This window comes from Heliconius melpomene, chromosome 18, assembly GCF_056956725.1.
Source record: "Heliconius melpomene rosina isolate 202511_hmr_F chromosome 18, ASM5695672v1, whole genome shotgun sequence".
NCBI lineage: Eukaryota > Metazoa > Arthropoda > Insecta > Lepidoptera > Nymphalidae > Heliconius > Heliconius melpomene.
Genome location: NC_140406.1, coordinates 8176370 through 8198081, shown reverse-complemented (window position 1 = coordinate 8198081; position 21712 = coordinate 8176370). Strand labels below are relative to the sequence as shown.

The window sequence follows — 21712 nt, the reverse complement described above, 5'->3', positions numbered from 1 at the left end:
GTAATAATAAAACGAATATATCAAAAACATTGTATATTTCACGACCTATAGGTATAATGAGAAGTTTCTTGAGACATACATTTTAAAGATATACTAAATCTGAAATAACACTACTTAAATAATCTGGACATAAAAAAGTTGCCAAAATGATTTAACTTATACATGAATATTTTCATATTTCATAGACTTATTATAAAGTCTTTTATGAATGTAAACTAATTTATAAGTACTTATGTGTATCAAACAATAAATATTCTTAACAACAGAGCAATGAAAAATACTATTTAATCTGAAAGTGGATATAGAAAGTAAAAATGATTCAAGAAACGAAAAATATGTATGAAAATTAAAATTATAACAAAAATACCTAACTTTATATTTTTGTGATATTTCAGATTTTCCACAAATTCCTATTACATACATATAACCTTTTGAGTGTACATACATTATATACAGTACGGTCGACATGTCGTGGCGGCCATAAAATTATTAGCACAGCACAGCAGCTGCAGACGCCTACAGCAACCACGAATCGTCGATCGCACTGTACAAACAATACGGTTATATAATACAATACATTTTATTATCTACAAGCGATAACACAACCACGCGCGTCTGGAAGAACAAACATACACAATCTTCTAGAATGTACGATCAAATCCGTTTTCATTTCATTTCATTTAGACTTCTAATGGACTAGAATCTAGATAGTAATATTGCAGTTAAAAAAAACCTTACTCTTAGTAATTGAGCGTTACGTAAGAATATAGATTATTTCTACTTTAAATTGTCTTTCATGTTTGTCTGTTATATCTGTTTTAGTATCAACACAAAATCAACTTTGAAGTAAACAATAAAAATAAAGCATTTTACAGATAATAAATTAACAGTTATAAATTCTCAGAAGAAGTACATAATAGCATTATATTAATATATGTACTAAATAAATCACAGTATGAAATAGTAACGAATTACTTTAAGTAATTCCTTTAATTTTATCCCTTTTTTATTTGGTGTTTTTGTTTACTGTAAAAATCATAGGTACAACAATAAAATGAAACACAACAATTCAGGTCCTAAGGTAAGGTATAGGTAACTTATTAGATATAAGAATTGTAAACATTTCACTATAAATTATCTTATATTTGGAATTATAATTATTATAATAAACACTAACAGAATCGTTAAATGATTACCATACCCAACTACAACTATGAGTTTGTTTTTATTTAAACAAACTAAAGCCGGATTTATATATCTACTAAGTTTGAAATATTGTTTTGAGCAATATAAACGTAACCAGTCGTGCATATTTATAAATATATTTAATTACATGAGAATATACTACAATAGTTAACACTATTACATTATATCTAAATAGAAACTACATTAAAATTCCATACAAATTTTACTAAAACTAATCGATTAAAATTGATTCAAAATTCGAGTATATGGCAGTATTTGTTATCAATTTACGTTAAAAATGCCGTGTTGAAATGAAAATATAGTTTAGCTTTACTAAGTGTGCGCTAGTTTAAATATCGGCATAATTACTAAACCTATATGCTATATCGATGTAATTATTAAATATCCATATAAATAATAAATGCGAAAACTTTTACCTACACTCTAAAAACAATTAAACGATTGTTAAAGGATATAATAAGGTAATTCTGACTTAGAAATAAAGAATTATATTCAGCAATATAATAATTCACTATGACTATATAAATATCAATAAGAAGTAACAATAACATATATTTTTAATAGTACAAGCTTTAAAGCAACAACATAATATGGGCACGGAAATTGAGTATGCGCCTCATAGGCGACATGCCATGTATACGACGGCTTTAAAGCAACTATTAATAGTTGAATTAAAATTCTAGTTTGACTAAAATGGGCAAGGTTTATACGACTAGAGTAGAGATTCTTTTTTTTTTATTTTTATCGGCTTCATGCTGTGTCTCTCACAGCAGGGTAGGCAAAAGGAAACCAGTGTTAAGACACTCAGTTTCCATCTTTCTGCCGAATTTTTCGAGGCATTGCGAGTTGAATGGCGGAACTCAACGCCTTGGTGCTAGAGCGAAGAAATGAACATATTGATAAATAATAATTCACCCCCTTGAGTGGGGATCGAACCCACAAGCGTCGTGTTACATTTACAAATTCATACAATCAAAAATATAAATTCAAAATTCAAATATTAATTTAAAATATGAATATTATTTCACTTAATTATTAGTACTACTTTCTAATCACCCTAATAGGCTAAATACTTCTAGCGATCTATTTCCGTTTGCAATATAAAGTACTAGAGTTTCATTCCTACTGACGAACATAGTAATGAAGCGTAGACTGCACTAACCGACCCACTCTAAACCCACTCTAACGACTCTAAATGTTTGAGAAAATAGGACAACAGCACACAATTTGATATGGGAATGAACTCGTTACTGATTAATATTTAAGTAGTAAAGTTATAAAAAACAAGTTATACATAAGAAAATCGAACACTTCGATCACATCGACACAATCGATTTTTATAACAGGAACTAGAAAAAATAACAATGTACATAGCAAATAAAAATTGATATCTAACAGTTGAGGAGTTAGGATTCAAGTGTACTCGCGATATAGTGGAGTGGCGGTGTGAAAGCCCTGAAGTTGGGCATTTTAATCTTCTGCACACTTCTTGTTCACTAGAGATGGAAATAATCTAAATAAAAGAAATCCTAAAATCAAATCTGCGCAGGCATCTACAGTTAAATTTAGAGCGAACGTAATCTTCAAAACGTCACAACACGTTAGGCCTACTACACTAATACAAAGGTAATTATAAAATTGTATTCAATTTAAAAAACACGATATATTTAAGGCGGTTATTGGCTTTACGGTTTATATAGTATTGGTCCTAACTTAATATCTCAATTCATCTATTTTTATTAAAAATAATTGTGTAAGTATCTATTACCAAAATTTTCGAAATTCTTTATAATTTCCAATTCCTTTATTTTTATGTTAAGTATAAATATTACAAATTTATTTCTACTGGTGTATGTTTATTGGCTTTTGACGTAAGTATACCTTTATTAATTTACTAAAATATATTGCTTTTTTACTGATGTACGTAAATAGCTTTAGCTTTTAATGTTCATAAAACTGTAAGTAAAATTGGAGTAAGTTTCAATAAATTTTAATGATTTGAGCTAAATATAAAGTGAAATCCTATAAATATTGTTTCATATAAATAGTTTTTAAAAAAAATTATGAATATTTATTATTTATTAAAAGTTTATAATACTATTGACAATATTTAACTAGATCCTTCTCCTAGAGTACCTAAATGTTAAAACGAATTTTACTAATTTGAGTATTTTAAAAAAGCCAGCTTCATTGTGTAAATATCTTGATCCTAAATTAATGATTACAGAAAATAATCCTTTTTAAAAATATACTTTTAACATTTTCTGCCACAATTTTCTCCTTTTCTACGTTTATTCAAGACATTGTCTGCAAAATAGTGGAACTTAAAGCCGCGTTTTATCTTTCCAGGGTGGGATGAAATATTCCACAAAATGTATAAAATCCATAATACATTTGTTTTGCTGTCAAATGCACATAAGCTGTATTCCAGAATAAGTAAATTAGGTATTTATTAAAAAAAATATTCAAATTTATATGGTAATAAACTATTATAACATTGTTAACTATACAAACATAACACAGAAGTAACAACTTCAATTAACATTCAAATATACACACATAACTTACAATAAAATATAAATAACAATTACATACATAACTGACCTTAATATCAGAACAAAAAAATATCTAATTCTGATTATCTTTACTTTCACTTATTCCGTTGGTGTGTCCAAAAGTGACCGTTCCGTTGGGCATACTGGCGGTAGTGGTGTGAGGTCCGCCGAGAAATGATGTGAATGTTGTATCTCTACTTATAGGGGGTTCGAGTCCTTCAGATAGTGGAATACAATCTAATGTTGGTACTGTATATTCCCTGAAAACAATATATATATGTAAATAATTAAATTTCAGGGTAGGCAAAGACCAGAGAGAAAATAGTGTAAAAAAAATTTTTTTTTTTTAGCATTATTGTGTAAAGATGTATTTATCAGCTATAAAGTTCTGCTTGCAAAAAGAACTTATTAAGTTCCAACATTCTACACTTTCCTTTTGTATAGTTTTATGCTACATCCCGCATCCATACTATGTTCCCCACTTTCCACCAAATTTTCAATACATTACGTGCCTTGGTTTGGCCTTATTCCCAGAGCGAAGAAATGAAAATATTAATTTTACTGCCAAAGAAATGATAATATTAAATAATAATATTACCTCGAGTGGCAATCAAACACTAACCATCGCATTTACACTAACATACGTGTAAGCATTACTAATGACTTTTCTATTAATATTTAAATAGAAAACTATATTAGACTTACATAGAAACATTATCCTGTGACTGTACCGAGTCATTAATCAACTGTGGCAGCACAGGCAAAGGCGGTGGACTGGTGGGGCGCGATGTGAACAGGAACACTCCTATCATAGCCAGTAAGTATGATAGGAAGTAAAGGGCGTGGAACTGTAATAGAAATAGTTTTTTTTTAAAACTAGCGTCACACTGTATCCTCCACATAGCAGGGTGGACAGTTTACTGTTCCTGTGGCTACTATAACTATATAAGTAAATAAAAAAACGAATTAGCATTCACCTTAAATTGAAATATATACATCCCAGCTATAAGTGTATAGTAATCGGCCGACAAAAACGACAAGTGTAGAATAATGGCACCCGCATCTCTTAGCATGAAACTTTGTAAAATCTGAAATATTATCTGTACTCCACAGTAGCTACCCAATTGAACTATTGTTTCTATCTCATACCAAGTAAAGCTCATTAATTCACTTATTTCAAGGAAAAATGTTTGGGAACAAGATATTATACTGCCAATAAAACCCAGCAAAGCCAAGTACTCTGCACAAGAGTGTGTTTTGAGCATTATTTCCTGTAAAACTGTGACCATTGCATATAAGAGTGATCCTCCTAGACACAGCATGTCACCTACTAGTTGGTTTTTACCTGAAATAAAATTTATTTTGTTGAATATATAATAGTTATAATAGTAGAAAATAAAGACCATCATGGTCATTACTTAACATGGAATACATTTTATTTGGACAGAAATATATAATTATATTTATAAAAGGCCCAAAGCTTATGAAAGACATAGTAACTTGTAGAAGAAACATATTTGGAAACATTGGTGTTTTTACTGCTAAACTTTGTTCTACTTTGTCTGCCAGAGCAGGAAAATAAAAATTATTTTATAAAATGGAGGAAAAGATCCCTTTTGTGGAGATCTACCCACAGTCATCACATTTACAGTCAGATACTATCCCACTGTACCACAAAGATAAACCAAAAGATTAAATACTTTTAACATATCATACCATCAGTTGGGGCTCCCTCCACATCTGCCCATACAACACAGACAACAGCCATTAGGCCTAGCGTAGCACCTGCTACATGTGCCACTCCAAGCCGTTGACCTCTCCATGCACCACCCACTAAAGCAGCCCCAACCCCACTACAGGCTAACAACTGTCAGCTCAATACTGATGTGAACCGCTGAGAGAGTACTAGTAGGAAATTTGCTTCAACATCTAGTATACAGGCTATTAAGACTAGCCACCATTTCCTATAAAAATTAATAGTAAATATTAGTAATATTTGAGTAAGATACAAAAAGCTTTTACTTTTTTTCTGGTCTAACATTGTAATTCACATGTAGCTGGGTAGGTAGAGGGAACCTAGTAATATTAACCTTGTGTTTTAACTGACAGAGTCCAATTTTGTGCAACAGAGCAATGAAATGGAAGTAATTCATTCCCTATGGGAATAGAGGAGATCAAACCCACAAGCCCACATTTGTGGTGTTAGACTTTGATAATCAGATGCTGTGCCAATGGGCCACAACAGCATCATTTTACAGTATTATCAATAGATTATATATTTGCAAAATATAATAAAATTTGTAAACTAAATTATATAAAAATATAATCTCCATTATGTGTTAAGTCTTATAATAATTTATTTAATTATATTATAAATAACTTTTTTTAAATATAATTATGTTTATTAAGATCGCTTGTCTTTCTAGTATCTTAGCAAATATATTTCATATTAGTAAAAATTTTTATTAGAAAGAAGAGGTGCTTTATGAATAATAGAGGTATACTTACTGTAATATTTTTTTGGGTCCAGTACATAATAGAGAGGGTGTAAATAAAATAAAAAGGACAATGTAGGGGATAACAAGCTGGCCAGTAGTGGGAAATTGCCAAGTCGCACTTTGCAAAAGGGTAGTTAGTATACATTTACCACTGAGTAATAACGATAAAAGTTGACCCAAAATTATTCCTCGCCATACTTTCCTGAAAATATAATATATCACTTACTTATTCACAGCAGTTATCATAAATTATACATAAATCAGCGATACAAACCATCGACCCAATTCCGAAAAATAATTCTCAAATTTTGCACTAAAATTAACATCTTCCATGCTTGTTTGGTGAATAGATAATAACTTTATGTGGACAACAACCTTAATAGTATAAAATTATTATAAAATTGAAATAAAATCCATGAAATTTTCATAATTTACTAATAGGGCTAGGACTCCTTGTTCGCTCAAAGCAAAACAATTATTTGACATTTAAATTTTTGTTCAGAAATGAGTGTTGCAAGGTTTGGAAATGTCTATTTTGAAACACTGATTATTTCTTTTTACATATTTTATATAAAAATACCTGAAATAAAAAAGTAATTTGAATGTCTTAATATTTTTTTTCTGTTCTGTTCTTTTTATTATGGCATATTTATAATAGCATAATATTTTTATTAAATTGAGAATAAATGACAGTGACAACGACCAAGATAACTTATTTGTTGATTATTGAAGATTGAAGTAATGCCAACTGCAAAGTAAAATTGTTTATTGTTTACCTTTAAAGATTATATATAATTTATAATTAATATTGAATAAACCCGAAAACTCAACTCTTTTATTAAGTACTAAGAAAAATTATAGTGTTCTATTAAATACTGTGGATAGTAAAATGGGCGATGGTTAGTAACATTTAAAAATGATAACCTACAATACTAAATATGGTTTTAGCGACCTGACTAATTTAATGTTTGTTGTAGAGGACGTAATACGAAGAAGATTACTAATTGACGGCGATGGGACCGGTGACGATCGGAGATTAAATGTTTTGTTAAAAACATTAATAAAATGGTGTAATACTACAGATGAGAAACCTGAAGATAGGTTGGAATTTAGAATTGGCATATTGAATTATAATTATTAAGTATTATTAATGTTACACATACAGGGAAAAAATAACATTTAATCATGCTTCATACTTTTCAGTAAGAAAATATATTTTTTTCAGCTTCATTCTGTATCCCACATATAGATTTATGCACAATTCATTGAGCATTGTTGTCGCGCTTGTTGTCTTCTTACCAGAGCAAGGAAATGAAAATATTAAATACTTTCCCTGAATGGAAGTAGCACCTACAGCCAATTTTACTGATATATATGTTTTTTACAGCAAAACTACACATGACAGAATGCTTGCACAATTAGCACAATGTGAGTTTGCAGTCACAAAATCTCAATTAGGTTCAGATATGATGGCTGCAGAACTGAAAAGTTATGAGGAACTATCAAAAATATTAGAAAATGGTATTGAAATTGCCAAAGGCAATATAGAGAAAAGCAAAGCTGATTTAGCTCAAGCCAAAACTGTAAGGAAAAATCGTATCGAATATGATGTACTCGCTAAAGTAATAAGCGAACAGCCAGATAGGAAAGAAACTTTAGAACGCTTGGGCACCTTAAAAACTGAATTAAGTAACTTAGATGCAACTAAACAACAATTAGAAAGCCGTCTGTCATTGAGAAAAAAACAGTTTCATGTTTTAGTGACGTCCATACATCAGTTACAGGCTTTGTTAGATGAACCGGATGATGTTGATCTGATTTCTGAAGATATTGAAATGAAAGATGTGAATTAATAAAATCAATAACTACTTTTTTAATAATAAAATCTTGCTTTACATTTAAATCATTTTATTTTGCAATAGATACTCCGCACTTTATTCCTTAGAATTCCTTAGAATATTAATAACAGTTCTGATTTGTTAAACATTATTTTTTTTATTTGTTAATTTTTGATATTTAACTGCTTAAAACATTCCTAATAAAATACTGAGTTACCCTATCATATTATATAGAAAAGAAAAGCAGATTAGGCTTCAATAAAGGGTTTTTTGGGCTGCAGCCTCAGCAATTTCCGACCGAGTAAATTAACAAGTGAGTGCTTCCTAAAATATTTTATTTGAGTTATACATTATTAAAATGTTTGCGTTATATTGTGATATATTATTTACTATTATAGAAATAGGCAAATATGTAGGTACACAAAATTTAGACATACATTAGGTTCAGGGATAATTATATTTCTCGCAAAGGTAAGCGACAATAAGGCCTAATAGCGTATAAAAGTATCATTTTATTTTATGCTCCGCAGTAAAGCTCTCGGCGGGCTAACAAAATGTGGACGTTATTGACTTAGATATTTAATATTACTCGCGTATTTTCCGAGGGCTTAGTCTGTAGTTTTGGCACTCAAATATGTAGGTAGGTACATTAGTTGAATTATTAATATTACAAGTTCAGCAGTGTACTCGGCATTTTTTGTTTTTAGTAACTGTTTGTAGTTCCACTCTTTTTATTTACAGAAAATGGTGAAACGTGGAATGTAGAGCATATAATATACTTGTAGGTAAGTATGTTTTTACCTACTGAATTTTTTAAAACAGAATATTCAGTTTACTATGTTTATAAACTCTAATGTCTCTAACATTAGAACTTAATACTGCTTAAACCAGAGTCTATTAAAAAGATTCAAAAAATTGAACGGAATTCGAATCAATAAAAACACGTTTTCTTCAAGCTCGGCCCCACGATAGTCTTTTTGTAGTAGTATGTAGATATCGCGCTGTGCCTAAGCTAGACTTCGTTTCAGAAAGAAAGGTGGTTGATGGATGAATTTAGTTGAGTATCCGCCATTCAACACGCAATGCCTCCAGAATTAGGCAGGAGAACGGAAGTGTCTTAACACTAGGTTCCCAGGTTCCCTCTGCCTACTATGTGCAGGATACAGCGTGAAGCTAAAAAAACGTTATCAGTGTAATAAACTGATGTCTCTTTAACAATAAAGGAGTTAGGGCAACCCATTCTTTATGTACCTAAGCATTTACTTGCACATAGGTAAGTCATTGGCCTAAAGCTCAAAGAAAATATACGCTCATCATATCAAAAGTTCCAGAATAGTTCTAAGTTTAATCTATTGCTTACTTCATGGTATTTTTTGTACGACAAAGAAGAATAAATTAATTAAGGCAGCTTTATGTTTTATTTGTGTTGGTACCTATACCTACATTATTATAAATAAAGATTTGACATAAAAGATTTGATAACGATAGGCTTAATATTACTCCATTAAAATGATTAACTCTAAAACTATATACATATAAGTGATGGAAAATAATAATTGTATATTCCAAAGACAATTAACTATTATTGTCACGCGAACGAATATTCCCGACAAAAAAAAAATAAAACCACAAAATGTTGAAGGAGTTTCATTTTGTATGGTAGACAAACAAACAAAGGTACACACCACCTAGATCCAGGGGGGTCTAGGTGTAAAGTCATAAACATTTATATCGTTTACTTTCAAGTAGGTACGTCAAGCTAAAGTTTACCGCGCAAGCTCGAGCTTCATGCCGTCAAAGCAAGCTTTCGTTTCACAGTGTCCGCACGCGATCCCGCTATACTTTTACGAAACTTGTTTTTTACGTTTCATAAGAGAAAATGCCCTCGTGGTGGGACTATCTGCACTTCAATAGACAGTATAACAATAAAAGGAACTTAGAAGAGGGCTTATTCCAAATTGCATCACAAACTTGCAATATTTTGGTAAAAGTTAACAACACAAACAATATAAATTTAACAAGGAACGACAGAAGTGATGAGTATGGCTGTGCGGGTCCGCCTAAAGGGAAAAGTTCAATGCAGATCTGCGTGCCGAAGTTCAGGAAAAACTCAATTACTTCGGGCTGCAATCCTGGACTCTCTGTAAGTATAACTATATAGACAATTCGTACCAATAACCTTGTTTTTCATGAGTATACTACATTTTGTTTTTTCATATGTCCCCTTATTGGGCCTCTATTATATACAACAATTATTGTTTTTAAAGGAAAGTTTAAATTAAAGGATAGAATTAATTTAATATCATAAAGTAAAAGATTTTAATAAATTTATGAAAAAAGAAACATTAAAAATATTAAAACAATTTGCCTTGTGCTTATTAGTCAGCCATTATTTTAAGCTAACCGAACGCATTCTACAAAATATTTTAATATTTTTAATTAAAAGTTTTAATTGTCTAAAAATTAAAATATATTAAAATATTGGAATGGAATTGAAATAGATAATTTTAAACTTGAACCAACGAATGGGCGAAACACCTGTATGTCAAAAAAGAGAGAGAGAGAGAGAGAGATAGAGCGAGAGTGAGAGTGAGAGTAATATTTTTAAAATAAAGTAAAATATTTAAATAACGAATATTTAAAAACTGTTTCGTCTTGAGGCCAGTCGTTGGCGCAGGGGCACAAAGTATAACTGTAAGCTCGACTGGTTGTGGGTTCTATCCCCACTCGAGGAAATGAAATATTTATTTAAATTTATATTTCCATTTCATCTCTCTGGTGGCGAGGCAAAGCGCGGTGTTGAGTTCCGCCAGTCAGGCCGCAATGCTTCCAGAATTCGGCGGAAAGTGGGAAACGGAGTGTCCTAACACTAAGTTCCCACTGCCTACCCTGTGTGCGGGATATAACGTGAAGCTGATTTAATTTTTAATTTTATTTATAAAAAGTTAAAATTTCACTTAAAAGAATATATTTCTTTGAAGCGCTGTCTCATGCCTCAGTTACGTTTAAAACACGACTCTCGTGCTTTTCAAGCTTGGCTGCACACAACTTTATGTTGAAATATCAAGTTACGCTTTATGAATTAAATATTTTCTTACATTTACACTAAGAAAAAATAAATAAAAATAAAGTACGTCCCAAAATGCGCTACGATAGCCATTTTTTGTGAAAATATTTAGCAATCTGTTCTAGGTTTCTTTTTATATAGATTATTTTTGGTTTCGATTGATTGAATGACATTTTTCTCATATGTTTTATATTGTTTTTACTTTTCAATAATAATGAAACCTAAGATGTTGTAGAACATTCATATAATATTAGATATACTCCTGGTAGAGCAGATGCTTTTTATTCAACTGTAAAACTGAAATTTAAATATTTAAATTGAAATAAAAATAACATATAAAATAAAGCAGATAAAAAAAAAGTTTAATTTTTGCCTCTGCCTATATCTAAATATCTACAACGTAATTATTTAGGTATATGTTTTTAAAATGTCCTTTTGGTCTATTAGTCTTTAGCTTGTAAAGAAAACAAAAAGATTAACAAAATTTGATATTTGTGAGATAGAAAAACGAATTATTTACTTAAAGCAACTTATTACTTTTCATAATCAATTAAATATAACTATAAATTAATTGATATTATTATATTAATTTCAATCAAGCAAAATAACGTTCACAACACCGATTAATATTTCAATTTACTTAACATAAGGCTTAATTTTACAATACAATATACAAGTAATAATAAATGAGCTTCAAAATGTGAATCATGCATTGATCGAGCTTGTTCTTTCGCTTTGTACATCTAATATTCAGAAAAACATATAATTACAAACCAATCGACGCGGTCTCGTGACTGATTGATGATAGTAATTCGGCTATTGACATAGTTTTTGGTGATACGGCGCACACTAATAGTGATTTCTATGAAAATCTATCATAAACCTTATGATTACCGAAATCACGCAAACACCCACGAGTGGGCGACAAACGAAAGTACTACCTACATAAAAATTGAATGGTGGCAACGAAAATGATAAAGCCTTACCACTATACGTCCTTGTCTTCCATGTAAAAGATGCATTGCCGCGCGGGGCGAGTCCAGTCTACACTGAATGGCCATCGGTAATAAACGATATATCGGATACCGGATATATCGGCGGAGACGCGCGGTACATCACTATTGTTGGTGGAGCTCAAATTTTTGCAAGCTGATTCGTTTCGAGGTGAATGACCCGCTTCGTTTAAATTTGTTTTGTTTTAAACTTAGCGTGCCGCGGTGTGTTGCCATTATATTGATTTTACGTGGAAAAGACATCGCTGCATACACTGTGCCCGACGACGGCGGCGACGTCGACCTTGTTCCAATTATTTACCCATTAGCCGTGGCTTTGTGCTTGTTTTTCGGGAATGCCGTTAAGTTTCGGCCATTACAAGTCCATTTTTATAGAGCCAATGTAAATTAGCCTATGACTAAGAGTTGTAGCTACGAGTACACTCAGCCACATAATTACAAACCTTAATTGCATGAAACATGATTCTGAGAAACTGTATTAACGCTGTTGCTCGTCTTGGAAATTGCATCAGTAAGGTAATTTATGCTACAATCATGTTAACCAGATCTCGTTGATTTGACTTGTTTTGTTATCTTGCAATTTAATATTAAATACATGCCATATACATACATATATTAAATACATGCCGCGGTCGATACACCATTGCACTAGTTCAATAATAAATTTGAAGTCTAAATATAGACAATACCAAGAAGTAGGTTTCTGTGAACCGGTAATTACGATATTTTTAGACTTTAAACATCCTTAAATTCTGTTGGGTATACGTACATACAGTCACTCAGTCTAAATTTAGCATCCTTAACGTAATCTCTTACTACGTAGTAAGTCGTCCATTATCAGTAATTTCACTATTATAATAACGACGAAGATATTCTGAAACATTATTTAAGTTGACACAAAGGGTTAAAATCTTTTAACACTGCGTCTAACTTCTTAGAAACTTGTAGTTGATATGACGAAGTTTGTTAAGGATATTAAATCTCATTTTAAGCGAATACTGTTTGAATATTACTAGCGCATACTATATTATTAGAGCGAACTAATAAGGTAAGAATTCAATTTGATATTTTTTTAAATTCCTTCCTTTAAATAAAGTAAAAGAAAAACGTCAAAATGTAGTAAAAATTATAATAATAATTTAAAAAATATCAGAAAGACCATTATAAAGATAAACAAGTGTATAATATAGAAGACATTTTAAAATAATTTCTTTACTAAATCTAAAATATATAATTTCCTCCATTACAGCTTAGTTCTACTATATATTCATGTATATATACAAGTATCCATATGCAAGTATGTACATCGCTATATGACTTGCAAGCTAACGCATTCTGACAGGTCTGTATAAGTCAGGCTTTAACCTACATTTCAAAGCTATGGTAACTCATTCTTGGACGGTTATTTAGTATCATGACCTACTTTAAGTACCGTATCCACGTATCTAAGTTATTGCTACGAAATTCGTAGCGCGGCGAAGTAAGCACCTGCTACGTGATCGCTACGAGGCTAACCACTGGTAGGCGGTAAAGTTGGAACGATTGCCTTATTTTATCTTGCAGTTAATACTCGTAGACTTATAACATAAAGTTTATTCTATTTTATAAAAATATATTAATACTACGCGCGAAAATATATTAATAGAACGCAGCTCTCGCTTGAACTATACGAATATTTATTAAATATATTTATGAAATTATTTTCAGTTGTCAATAGAGAGATGTGTTAAGCAAGCTCATTTTGGGTGACGTTTTCTAACAATATACTTTGCAAATCGTTGCTTAGCAACGGTCGCATAGTGACGGTTATTATTAACATGGCGGAATAAATTGCATATCAAACTAATAAGTATTTTAATATATTGGTATATATCGAAAATATTACAAATATAAGAAAAAAAGTATCCTATGTTCATCCCGAGACCCTCAAATATCTCTGTATGAGTATGTTATCATAATTAAATTAGCGGTAGACAGAAAGACAGAGTTACTTTCGTATTTATAATATAGGTATGGATGAATTTAAATAAATATATAATTTTCTCGTGTGTGTGTGTGTGTCTCGTAAGTGGGGAACCCACAACCAGTCGCGCTTTCAGTCACATTTTGTGCTCCTGCGCCACTCCTCTTTTTTAAAAATAATTCAGCAGAATATTTCATTTTTAATACAAGTTTCTATATTCAATTCAAGTTTACCTTGTAGCCAGTTTTTAAATGAAAATTTTAAAAGTAGCACTTTAGAGTTGAAAAACTTAAAAGTAGTTGCTTTATATAATAGATTTAATAAGATAAGAAGAAATACTTGTTAATTAGTTAAGCTTTCAACAAATACCCTGATTTCTAGAAAATTGTAGTACATACTACAAAGTATTGTTACTATGAAACTTTTTAAAAGCTTTTATTTAACTTGCAATGTATGTATGTGGGTTCGGGTGAAATCTTAGAGCTCAATTTTGAAGTAGATATCGTCAACCGATTGAGCTGAAATTTTGTATACACGTTTACTTTGGATGACAATGCACGATAGAATATGTGACGTCATTCTAAATGTAATATGGCGGACCATGCAAGATGGCGGAATTGTTATTTTTAATGTACTTCTACAATATGGGTATCAAATGAAAGGACTCGTTGAGAGCAACTCGAAAAATAATGTGATGTCATTCTAAATCCCATAAGGAGGATATCGAAAATAGCCGAGTATCTATTTGGTCTACTTCTACAATATAGATATTAAATGAAATGGTTCGTTGACCGTAACTCTAAAATTAATGTGACGTTATACTAAATCCAATATGGCGGAACATCTAAGATGGCGGAATAGTTATTATTTATGCACTTCTGCAATATGGGTATCAAATGAAAGATCTTGCCGAGAACAATTAGAAAAATAATGTGACATCACTTGAAATCCAATAGAATCGACACGGTTCAAGTTTTTTGTGCTTTCATATAATGAAAGGTATGTTCGTACGATTGAGCTGAAATTTTGTATACATGTTTGGTTTGGATGACAATGCACGATAAGGTTTGTGACTTCATTCTAAATACAATATGGCGGACCATTCAGGATGGCGGAATAGTTATATCTCATGAACTTCTGTAATATGGGTATCAAATGAAAGGGCTTGTTGAGAATAACTGGAAAAATAGTGTAACGTCATTCTAAATCTAATATGGCGAACCATCCAAAGTAACAGAATAGTTATTTTTGATGCACTTGTACATTACGGGTATCAAATGAAAGGGCTTCTTAAGAGCAACTTGAAAAATGATGTGACGTCATTCTAAATCTAGTAAGGCGGACTATCCAAGATGGCGGAATAGTTATATTTAATGGACTTCTATAATATGGGTATCAAATGAAAGGGCTTCTTAAGAGCAACTTGGGAAATAATGTGACGTCATTCTAAATCCAATATGAGGGACCATCCAAGATGAACGAATAGTTATTATTTTTGCAATTCTGCAATATGGATATCAAACGAAAGGGCTCATTGAGAGCAACTTGAAAAATAATCTAACGTCATTCTAAATCTAATATGGCGGACCATCCAAGATAGCCGAATAGTTAATTTTAGTCTACATCTACAATATGGATATCTATTGAAAGGGCTCGTTGAGAGTAACTCGAAAAATGTGACTTTTTCTAAATCCAATATGGCGGAACATCTAAGATGGCGGAATAGTTATTATTTATGCACATCTGCAATACGGGTATCAAATGAAAGGGCTTGCCGAGAATAATTAGAAAAATAATATGACATCTAGTGTGAGAAACCTTCTTCTTCCTGGCATTAATCCCGGCTATTGCCAGGGTCTGCCTTCCTACTCAACCTACTCCACTTTGCGCGATCTTTTGCGTCCTCGGTGGTTAGACCATTGGCTCTCATATCCGGCATCACGACATCCAACCAGCGCTTCCTTGGGCGTCCAGGAGGTCTCACTTCAGGAACTGATATAGCAAGGCACTTGCATCCGACATAGTTCTTAGACCGGCGCGTAACGTGGTCAAACCATCTCAAGCGGCGCTCTTGGAGCTTATCCGCTACGTCACGGACCCCAAGACTACCTCGAACGAATGTGTTGCGTATGCGGTCAAACTGCGTTACGCCGCACATCTACCTTAGCATCTTCATTTCCGTGACGTGAAGCTCCTGAGTGTGCCGAGATAGTACTGGCCAACTTATCCGGCCATGGACATCGTGATCGATGCCTCCAGACTCGTGCATAACGGATCCAAGGTACCTGAACTTTTCTGACTTAACGGCTGGCTCAGGACCTACAAGGATCGTGCTCGAGTCCGGGCTCCCGCAGGCCATGTACTCGGTCTTCGACACATTTAGTTTAAGACCGCCGTTCTCAAGCGTACCCTTCCAGAGGTTCACTTTACGCTCCAGCGTCAGTCGGTTCTCGTCAACGAGTGCTATGTCGTCGGCATACATCATCAGCCATGGAGGCTGCACTACATTGAATAAGAACGGACTAAGAGTCGAGCCCTGGTGAACCCCCACTGTAATCGGGAAGGGTCTAGTGTCGCCAACAGCATTCCTAACTATAGAAGCGGAATCGTGGTACATGTCTCTAGTGTGAGAAACCTAGACAGTGGTAACTAAAAAGTAAAAAATAAATTATAAGCAAAAAATCATTTTTAGAAAAAGCTTTTATTTAAAAGCCCTAAAAAGGAGAAAATAAAATTTGTCTTTTAAATTTTAACTATCAACTCATAACCTCATTGTACACAATTTATGTGATCATAAAAGCTTGTCGCGTTAATCAATATTTAATTAAATTGAAAGTTTAAAAATTGAAACTTAGCAGATTTTACATAATTAAATTAGCACTAGTTTAGTTACACAAGTACATCGCGCGACAAGCTTTTATGATCATATAAATTGTGTACAATGAGGTTATGAGTTGATAGTTAAAATTTAAAAGACAAATTTTATTTTCTCCTTTTTAGGGCTTTTAAATAAAAGCTTTTTCTAAAAATGATTTTTTGCTTATAATTTATTTAATTATAAGTTCTTCCTTATTTCAATGACCTGAAGCTGTCTTGATGTAACTTTATATTTTTCTAAGATTCATTTATGTTATATAAAATTATTATATTGTTATTATTGAAGATATTGTGGCGCAACAGCTCTTAACTGTACACGCGTTGCGAGTCCGATTCCAAATCAGGGAAATTAAATAATTTTAATCCCAAATCTTAAGCTATGCAATATTCCTCAATATAACTCACCTTTAGGCGGTACGTGAGAAACAGAGTATTTTAAAATTAAGTTCCCACTGCCTAACCTACTCTTCTATATATATTATGTATGTAATTAATTTAATAATTATTCAATAATTATTCATTAAAATGAAAAAAAAACTTCATCGATGCCTAACATCTCTATAAATTATTAAAATCAATACCAGAAATATGCTTGTAATGACCGAATTTGTTTAAAAAGACTGAATTTAATAATTTTCTTTATTCAATAAGTATATTTATTATTATAAACTTATTCACGACTCCTTGGGAGCGCTACGGTAGAATGTGCTACGCTTAGTTTATTTTTTATAAGGTTTCTTGCAAATGCCAGAGTGTTGTAGGTCGGGGTCAAGGCTCGGAGCTCTGGGCGCGTTTTGCCTCTGATTAGTAGTTTATTTTACGAATCCATTAGGCAAAGTGTTCAATTTAGCGGACATTAGTGTCTAGTGCTTGTGAAATTTTGTATAAATATTTAATATAATAATATTAACAACTTAGGCCAGTCGTAGCACAGGGCCACAGGCGTGTGACTGTAAATACGACAGGTTGATTACTCGTCGAGGCAAAGCGCGGCGTTAAGTTCCGTTGCTTAACACATAATGCTTTCAGAATTTGACGCAAAGTGGGGAGCGGAGTATCTTAGCACTACAGCTGGAAGTTAAAAAATATACTAACACTTACTCGGACACAGTGCTAAAATATTCGTTACGCTGTAAGGTAATAGCGATATCAACAAAAACTAACTCAAAGTCCTCTAGAAAAAACTTAAAATGAAAAAGGGCAATGTTTGAATCTTTTTTGACTTCCATAATACACGTACAACTCAGAAAATATCTTTTTTTTTAGATATTTTTGTTATTTATTTTAAGGAAGTTAATAAGTTATATTATTACTATAAAGTATGCATAATAATTTTTCCGTGCTTAAAAGTATAATTGTAAAACTTAGAAATGACCTCTATTCTAGGTGACAAATAATATTTTATGTGAATAATAATTTTTAAACGTGTTTACAACTAGAACGATGTTTATATTCTCTAGGAAACTGAATAAATAACATTATGGCAAGGTAAGGTATCTGATGAAGAGATAAAGGTTGTTTGTTCCGTTATTTTTCTAACGGAAAAGCTCTTAGTGTGAGAAAACATCCATTTCAAGGTTTCATTTTTGTTCGTATTGTCATTTCTTATATTTTACTTAGGTATTTCTAATATTCCTTACAGTTAAATAATTAAAGTTGTTTAAGGTAACTATATAATAATTTTCATATAAATATTTAAATAATATATACATATATGTTATGTATATGCATATTATTTCAAACAAAATATTTCATCAATAATTATTTAAAATAATGTCGATTTAGTTAAACCAGACTTAGCTAGAGCCATTTATCTTACGTATAGTAATATCAATATTTTAGAATATCATGATTTTAATAATTAATGAAAAATTTAACTTCCTTAAATAAAGATCTACAATTTTTGTCCTTGCCACGGTACAGTTAGTATTTTTTCTTGATAAGTATATTAAAATATATATTAGAAGTGCTTAAATTTTATTTTCCCTTATTACATTTTTTTAGTTTATAAACAACCCGAAAAATATATTATTTGGAAAAATAATTACATAAGTTATATTTGTAAATATTTATGCATTAATATAACGCGGACAATCTTATACTTGCAAAAATTACGTAGCGTGGCTCTATGAAATTGTTAGGCAGTGCGAGTGACTATAATTTATAACTTTCTTCGCGATAGCAGTGACGGCTATGAAAAGTTCCGTGATGGTTGTATTTTGTTATTATATAACACTAGCGGCCCGCCCGCAGCTTCGCCTGCGTGAACTACGTTATTATAATTTTTTGCCTCCATGAGTACCTACTTCCTATAAGTGACGTCCTTGCAAAATTTGGGACTCCTAGCATTTGTAGTAACGAAGTTTCATACAAACTATCAACCCCAAAAACAAACCCTTAGAAGTCGAATATTGCAAATTCCCGTCTTAGCGAGCACCTACTTCCTATAAGTAACTCCTATGCAAAATTTGAAATTCCTAGCACATGTAGTTTCTGAGGTTTCGTGATGAGTGAGTGACCTTTCGATTTTATATATATAGAAGATAACTAATGTCGTTAATTTTAATGGCAGCTGACTTTAATAAGGTTATAAATAAGTGAGTTATTACATAAAATAACACATTATTACAAAGTACATTTGTATAAGATATTTAGGATTTTTTTCATATTCATTTGTCTTAATTAACAATAAAATGTTAAATTTATATCATACGTTATAACTCTTTTTATTATTAATTTATTTCAACGAAAGAATATAAAAACTTTTGCATGACATAATATCTTTTACTTAATGTAGTATACATTTATAATATTACTTTCTAGTGTTATAATATTAAAAACCCTGACTAATTTAAAAAGGTAATATACAATATATGTTTTATTATAATTCAGTCGACTCATGTTGAACGTAACGAAGGCCGTATTTATATGCAGGTATGTTACAATTGTTTCCTTGACATAGCCTTGAGTTCTTTTATTACTTCACAAGTTCACCCGCTTATGAGTATGAGGTGTTTCTGTGTAATATATTATATTTGATTTAATATATGTATTTTAATTTTTGGTTTTTTTTTAATAGCTTTTACTTGCGAGGTAACTAAAATATAAGAATATCTATGTAACACGCAACGGAAGCTCACAAACTTTTCCACTTCCACCCAGCCCCAGCCCCAGCCCCCCCGAACTTAAAAATTGTATCACACTGGACATTACAATTTTTCATGAATTGAACAGAATATTTTTTGTTATAAGTAAAATAATAAAAAAATATGGAGATATCTTTTTCAGCATTTGCCTTTTACCTAAAATTTCCGAAAGCGAATATCCTAAAAGCTTATTTGGAAAAAGGGTCAACCTTTATAGAATAAAATAATACAAACCTACCTGAAACGAGAGTTATTTTTATTAATATAAAATATGATATTCTGTATTGCAAGCCTGTGGATGAAATTATTTAAGCATAACTTTTAAAGTTATAATATGGACTTCCATTTAGTATAAGAATTTAAAAGCTAGATATTTAATAATTGTAAAATAGCAAATATTCTAGTGTTGGTATACTTAATAAAAAATTAAACGAAGTACTTTATTAAATTAACATACACAACCTTTCAAGATAACACAATATTATGTATAATTAATAACTTTGAAGGGCAAAAGGGTTTTAATATGACATGATGACTAACATAGTGCAAGAAAATATAGAATTTGCGTAAACTTTACATTATGGAGTGAATATAAGAATAAATTTAATTATTCTTTAAGGCAATGTAATTTTTGTTATTCAATTAAGGTGAAATTGGAATTCCTGGCAGTCGATTGAAGTGCCCTTAAGGATCGTGTACATATACTGTTATGTAAATCTTGTATCGCTCGCAGATTGCTTAATTTATTCAATTTTAGGATTTCAATTTTCGTTGATTTTTTGATAGGGATATTTCGGAACTTCGGCTTCGATTTTAATAGATCGGAGCTTCGATTGAATTACCACCTCTGACTCCGACTTCGGTTCTAATACTATTCAATAAGAGAAAACGTGATGGCCGCCGCAGTCGAACTACAAAATATAAGTGTTATTGAAAATAATTTTTGTGAAATTTTGCAATAATTTACAAAATAAACTATATATTTACAAAATGTATAAGTAAGATTTCGGTTTCAATTTCGGTTCCCGCTCTTCAAACCCCGAAAAATCGAATTCAAAAAATCCGATTCACGCTTCAGAACATCCCTAATTTATGATTTGAAATTCGAAATGTGTACTTAACCTATTTGGTATTTCGGATTTTCATAGCATTTTTTTATATAGATGTTGTCGAGTGGTTTGTAATGCCCGTATTTCAAAAAAAATAAAAAAATAAAATTAATTTCTATATATGGAAATGATTTGCGTCTATTTTATTTCTTAAATAAAAGTTTAATCACATATTTACGTTTACTTTATTTTATTTCTTTATTAATAATTGAAATTTAGTTAAATATCCTTATAGTCAGATATAACATTTATAAAAAATATAATGTTTTTTGTTGATAATTTGAAGGTTATCTCTAAAATGTATTAACGGGCTACAATAAAACGTCGACAGTTAACTCTAATGGTAATTTGTATAGCGTTATATTGGAAGGAAGATAAGTGGACTACCTTTAAAGCGGTCAAGGTCTCGCGACCAACCCCTTTACTATCGTCGTAATACC

General features: G+C 31.3%; 4 protein-coding genes across 4 annotated transcripts in view; 2 read left to right on the top strand and 2 right to left on the bottom strand.

Annotated features, from left to right (window-relative positions):
* Positions 1 to 20: 20 nt before the first annotated feature.
* Positions 21 to 5609, bottom strand: LOC146529422 (solute carrier family 35 member F1-like). The gene is made up of 4 exons (XM_085201463.1): positions 5478 to 5609; positions 4739 to 5106; positions 4467 to 4609; positions 21 to 4021 (listed from the first exon to the last, which is right to left on the bottom strand). Exons 1-4 carry the CDS (start codon positions 5527 to 5529, stop codon positions 3835 to 3837), a joined length of 750 nt encoding a protein of 249 aa, XP_085057589.1. The 5' UTR covers positions 5530 to 5609; the 3' UTR covers positions 21 to 3834.
* Positions 5587 to 6750, bottom strand: LOC146529421 (queuine/queuosine transporter SLC35F2-like). Its single transcript, XM_085201466.1, has 3 exons — positions 6534 to 6750; positions 6270 to 6461; positions 5587 to 5725 (listed from the first exon to the last, which is right to left on the bottom strand). Exons 1-3 carry the CDS (start codon positions 6590 to 6592, stop codon positions 5632 to 5634), a joined length of 345 nt encoding a protein of 114 aa, XP_085057592.1. The 5' UTR covers positions 6593 to 6750; the 3' UTR covers positions 5587 to 5631.
* Positions 6751 to 6972: 222 nt separating this feature from the next.
* thoc7 (THO complex subunit 7) lies at positions 6973 to 8156 on the top strand. The gene is made up of 3 exons (XM_085201464.1): positions 6973 to 7158; positions 7237 to 7360; positions 7647 to 8156. The coding sequence occupies exons 1-3, from the start codon at positions 7149 to 7151 to the stop codon at positions 8110 to 8112; spliced, it is 600 nt and encodes a 199-aa protein (XP_085057590.1). The 5' UTR covers positions 6973 to 7148; the 3' UTR covers positions 8113 to 8156.
* A 1771-nt stretch (positions 8157 to 9927) lies between these two features.
* Positions 9928 to 21712, top strand: part of LOC146529419 (5'-3' exonuclease PLD3-like) — a 36035-nt gene continuing 24250 nt past the window's right edge. Inside the window, exon 1 of the mRNA XM_085201457.1 lies at positions 9928 to 10240. Within this exon, the coding sequence (XP_085057583.1) occupies positions 9977 to 10240 (264 nt within the window). The 5' untranslated portion in view covers positions 9928 to 9976. The remainder of the gene's footprint in view (positions 10241 to 21712) is intronic.

What these genes read in the sequence shown, in the direction of transcription:
- LOC146529421 (XM_085201466.1), bottom strand. Translation starts at nt 6,592, where the DNA reads ATGGAAGATGTTAATTTTAGTGCAAAATTTGAGAATTATTTTTCGGAA. An exon ending in TTTTCGGAATTGGGTCGATG is followed by an intron (nt 6,462 to 6,533) that starts GTTTGTATCGCT and finishes TTATATTTTCAG; the next exon opens with GAAAGTATGGCGAGGAATAA. An exon ending in GGACCCAAAAAAATATTACA is followed by an intron (nt 5,726 to 6,269) that starts GTAAGTATACCT and finishes TAATTTTTATAG; the next exon opens with GAAATGGTGGCTAGTCTTAA.
- LOC146529422 (XM_085201463.1), bottom strand. Translation starts at nt 5,529, where the DNA reads ATGGCTGTTGTCTGTGTTGTATGGGCAGATGTGGAGGGAGCCCCAACT. An exon ending in GGAGGGAGCCCCAACTGATG is followed by an intron (nt 5,107 to 5,477) that starts GTATGATATGTT and finishes ATTTTATTTCAG; the next exon opens with GTAAAAACCAACTAGTAGGT. An exon ending in TCACAGGATAATGTTTCTAT is followed by an intron (nt 4,022 to 4,466) that starts GTAAGTCTAATA and finishes TATTGTTTTCAG; the next exon opens with GGAATATACAGTACCAACAT.
- thoc7 (XM_085201464.1), top strand. An exon ending in GATGAGAAACCTGAAGATAG is followed by an intron (nt 7,361 to 7,646) that starts GTTGGAATTTAG and finishes TGTTTTTTACAG; the next exon opens with CAAAACTACACATGACAGAA.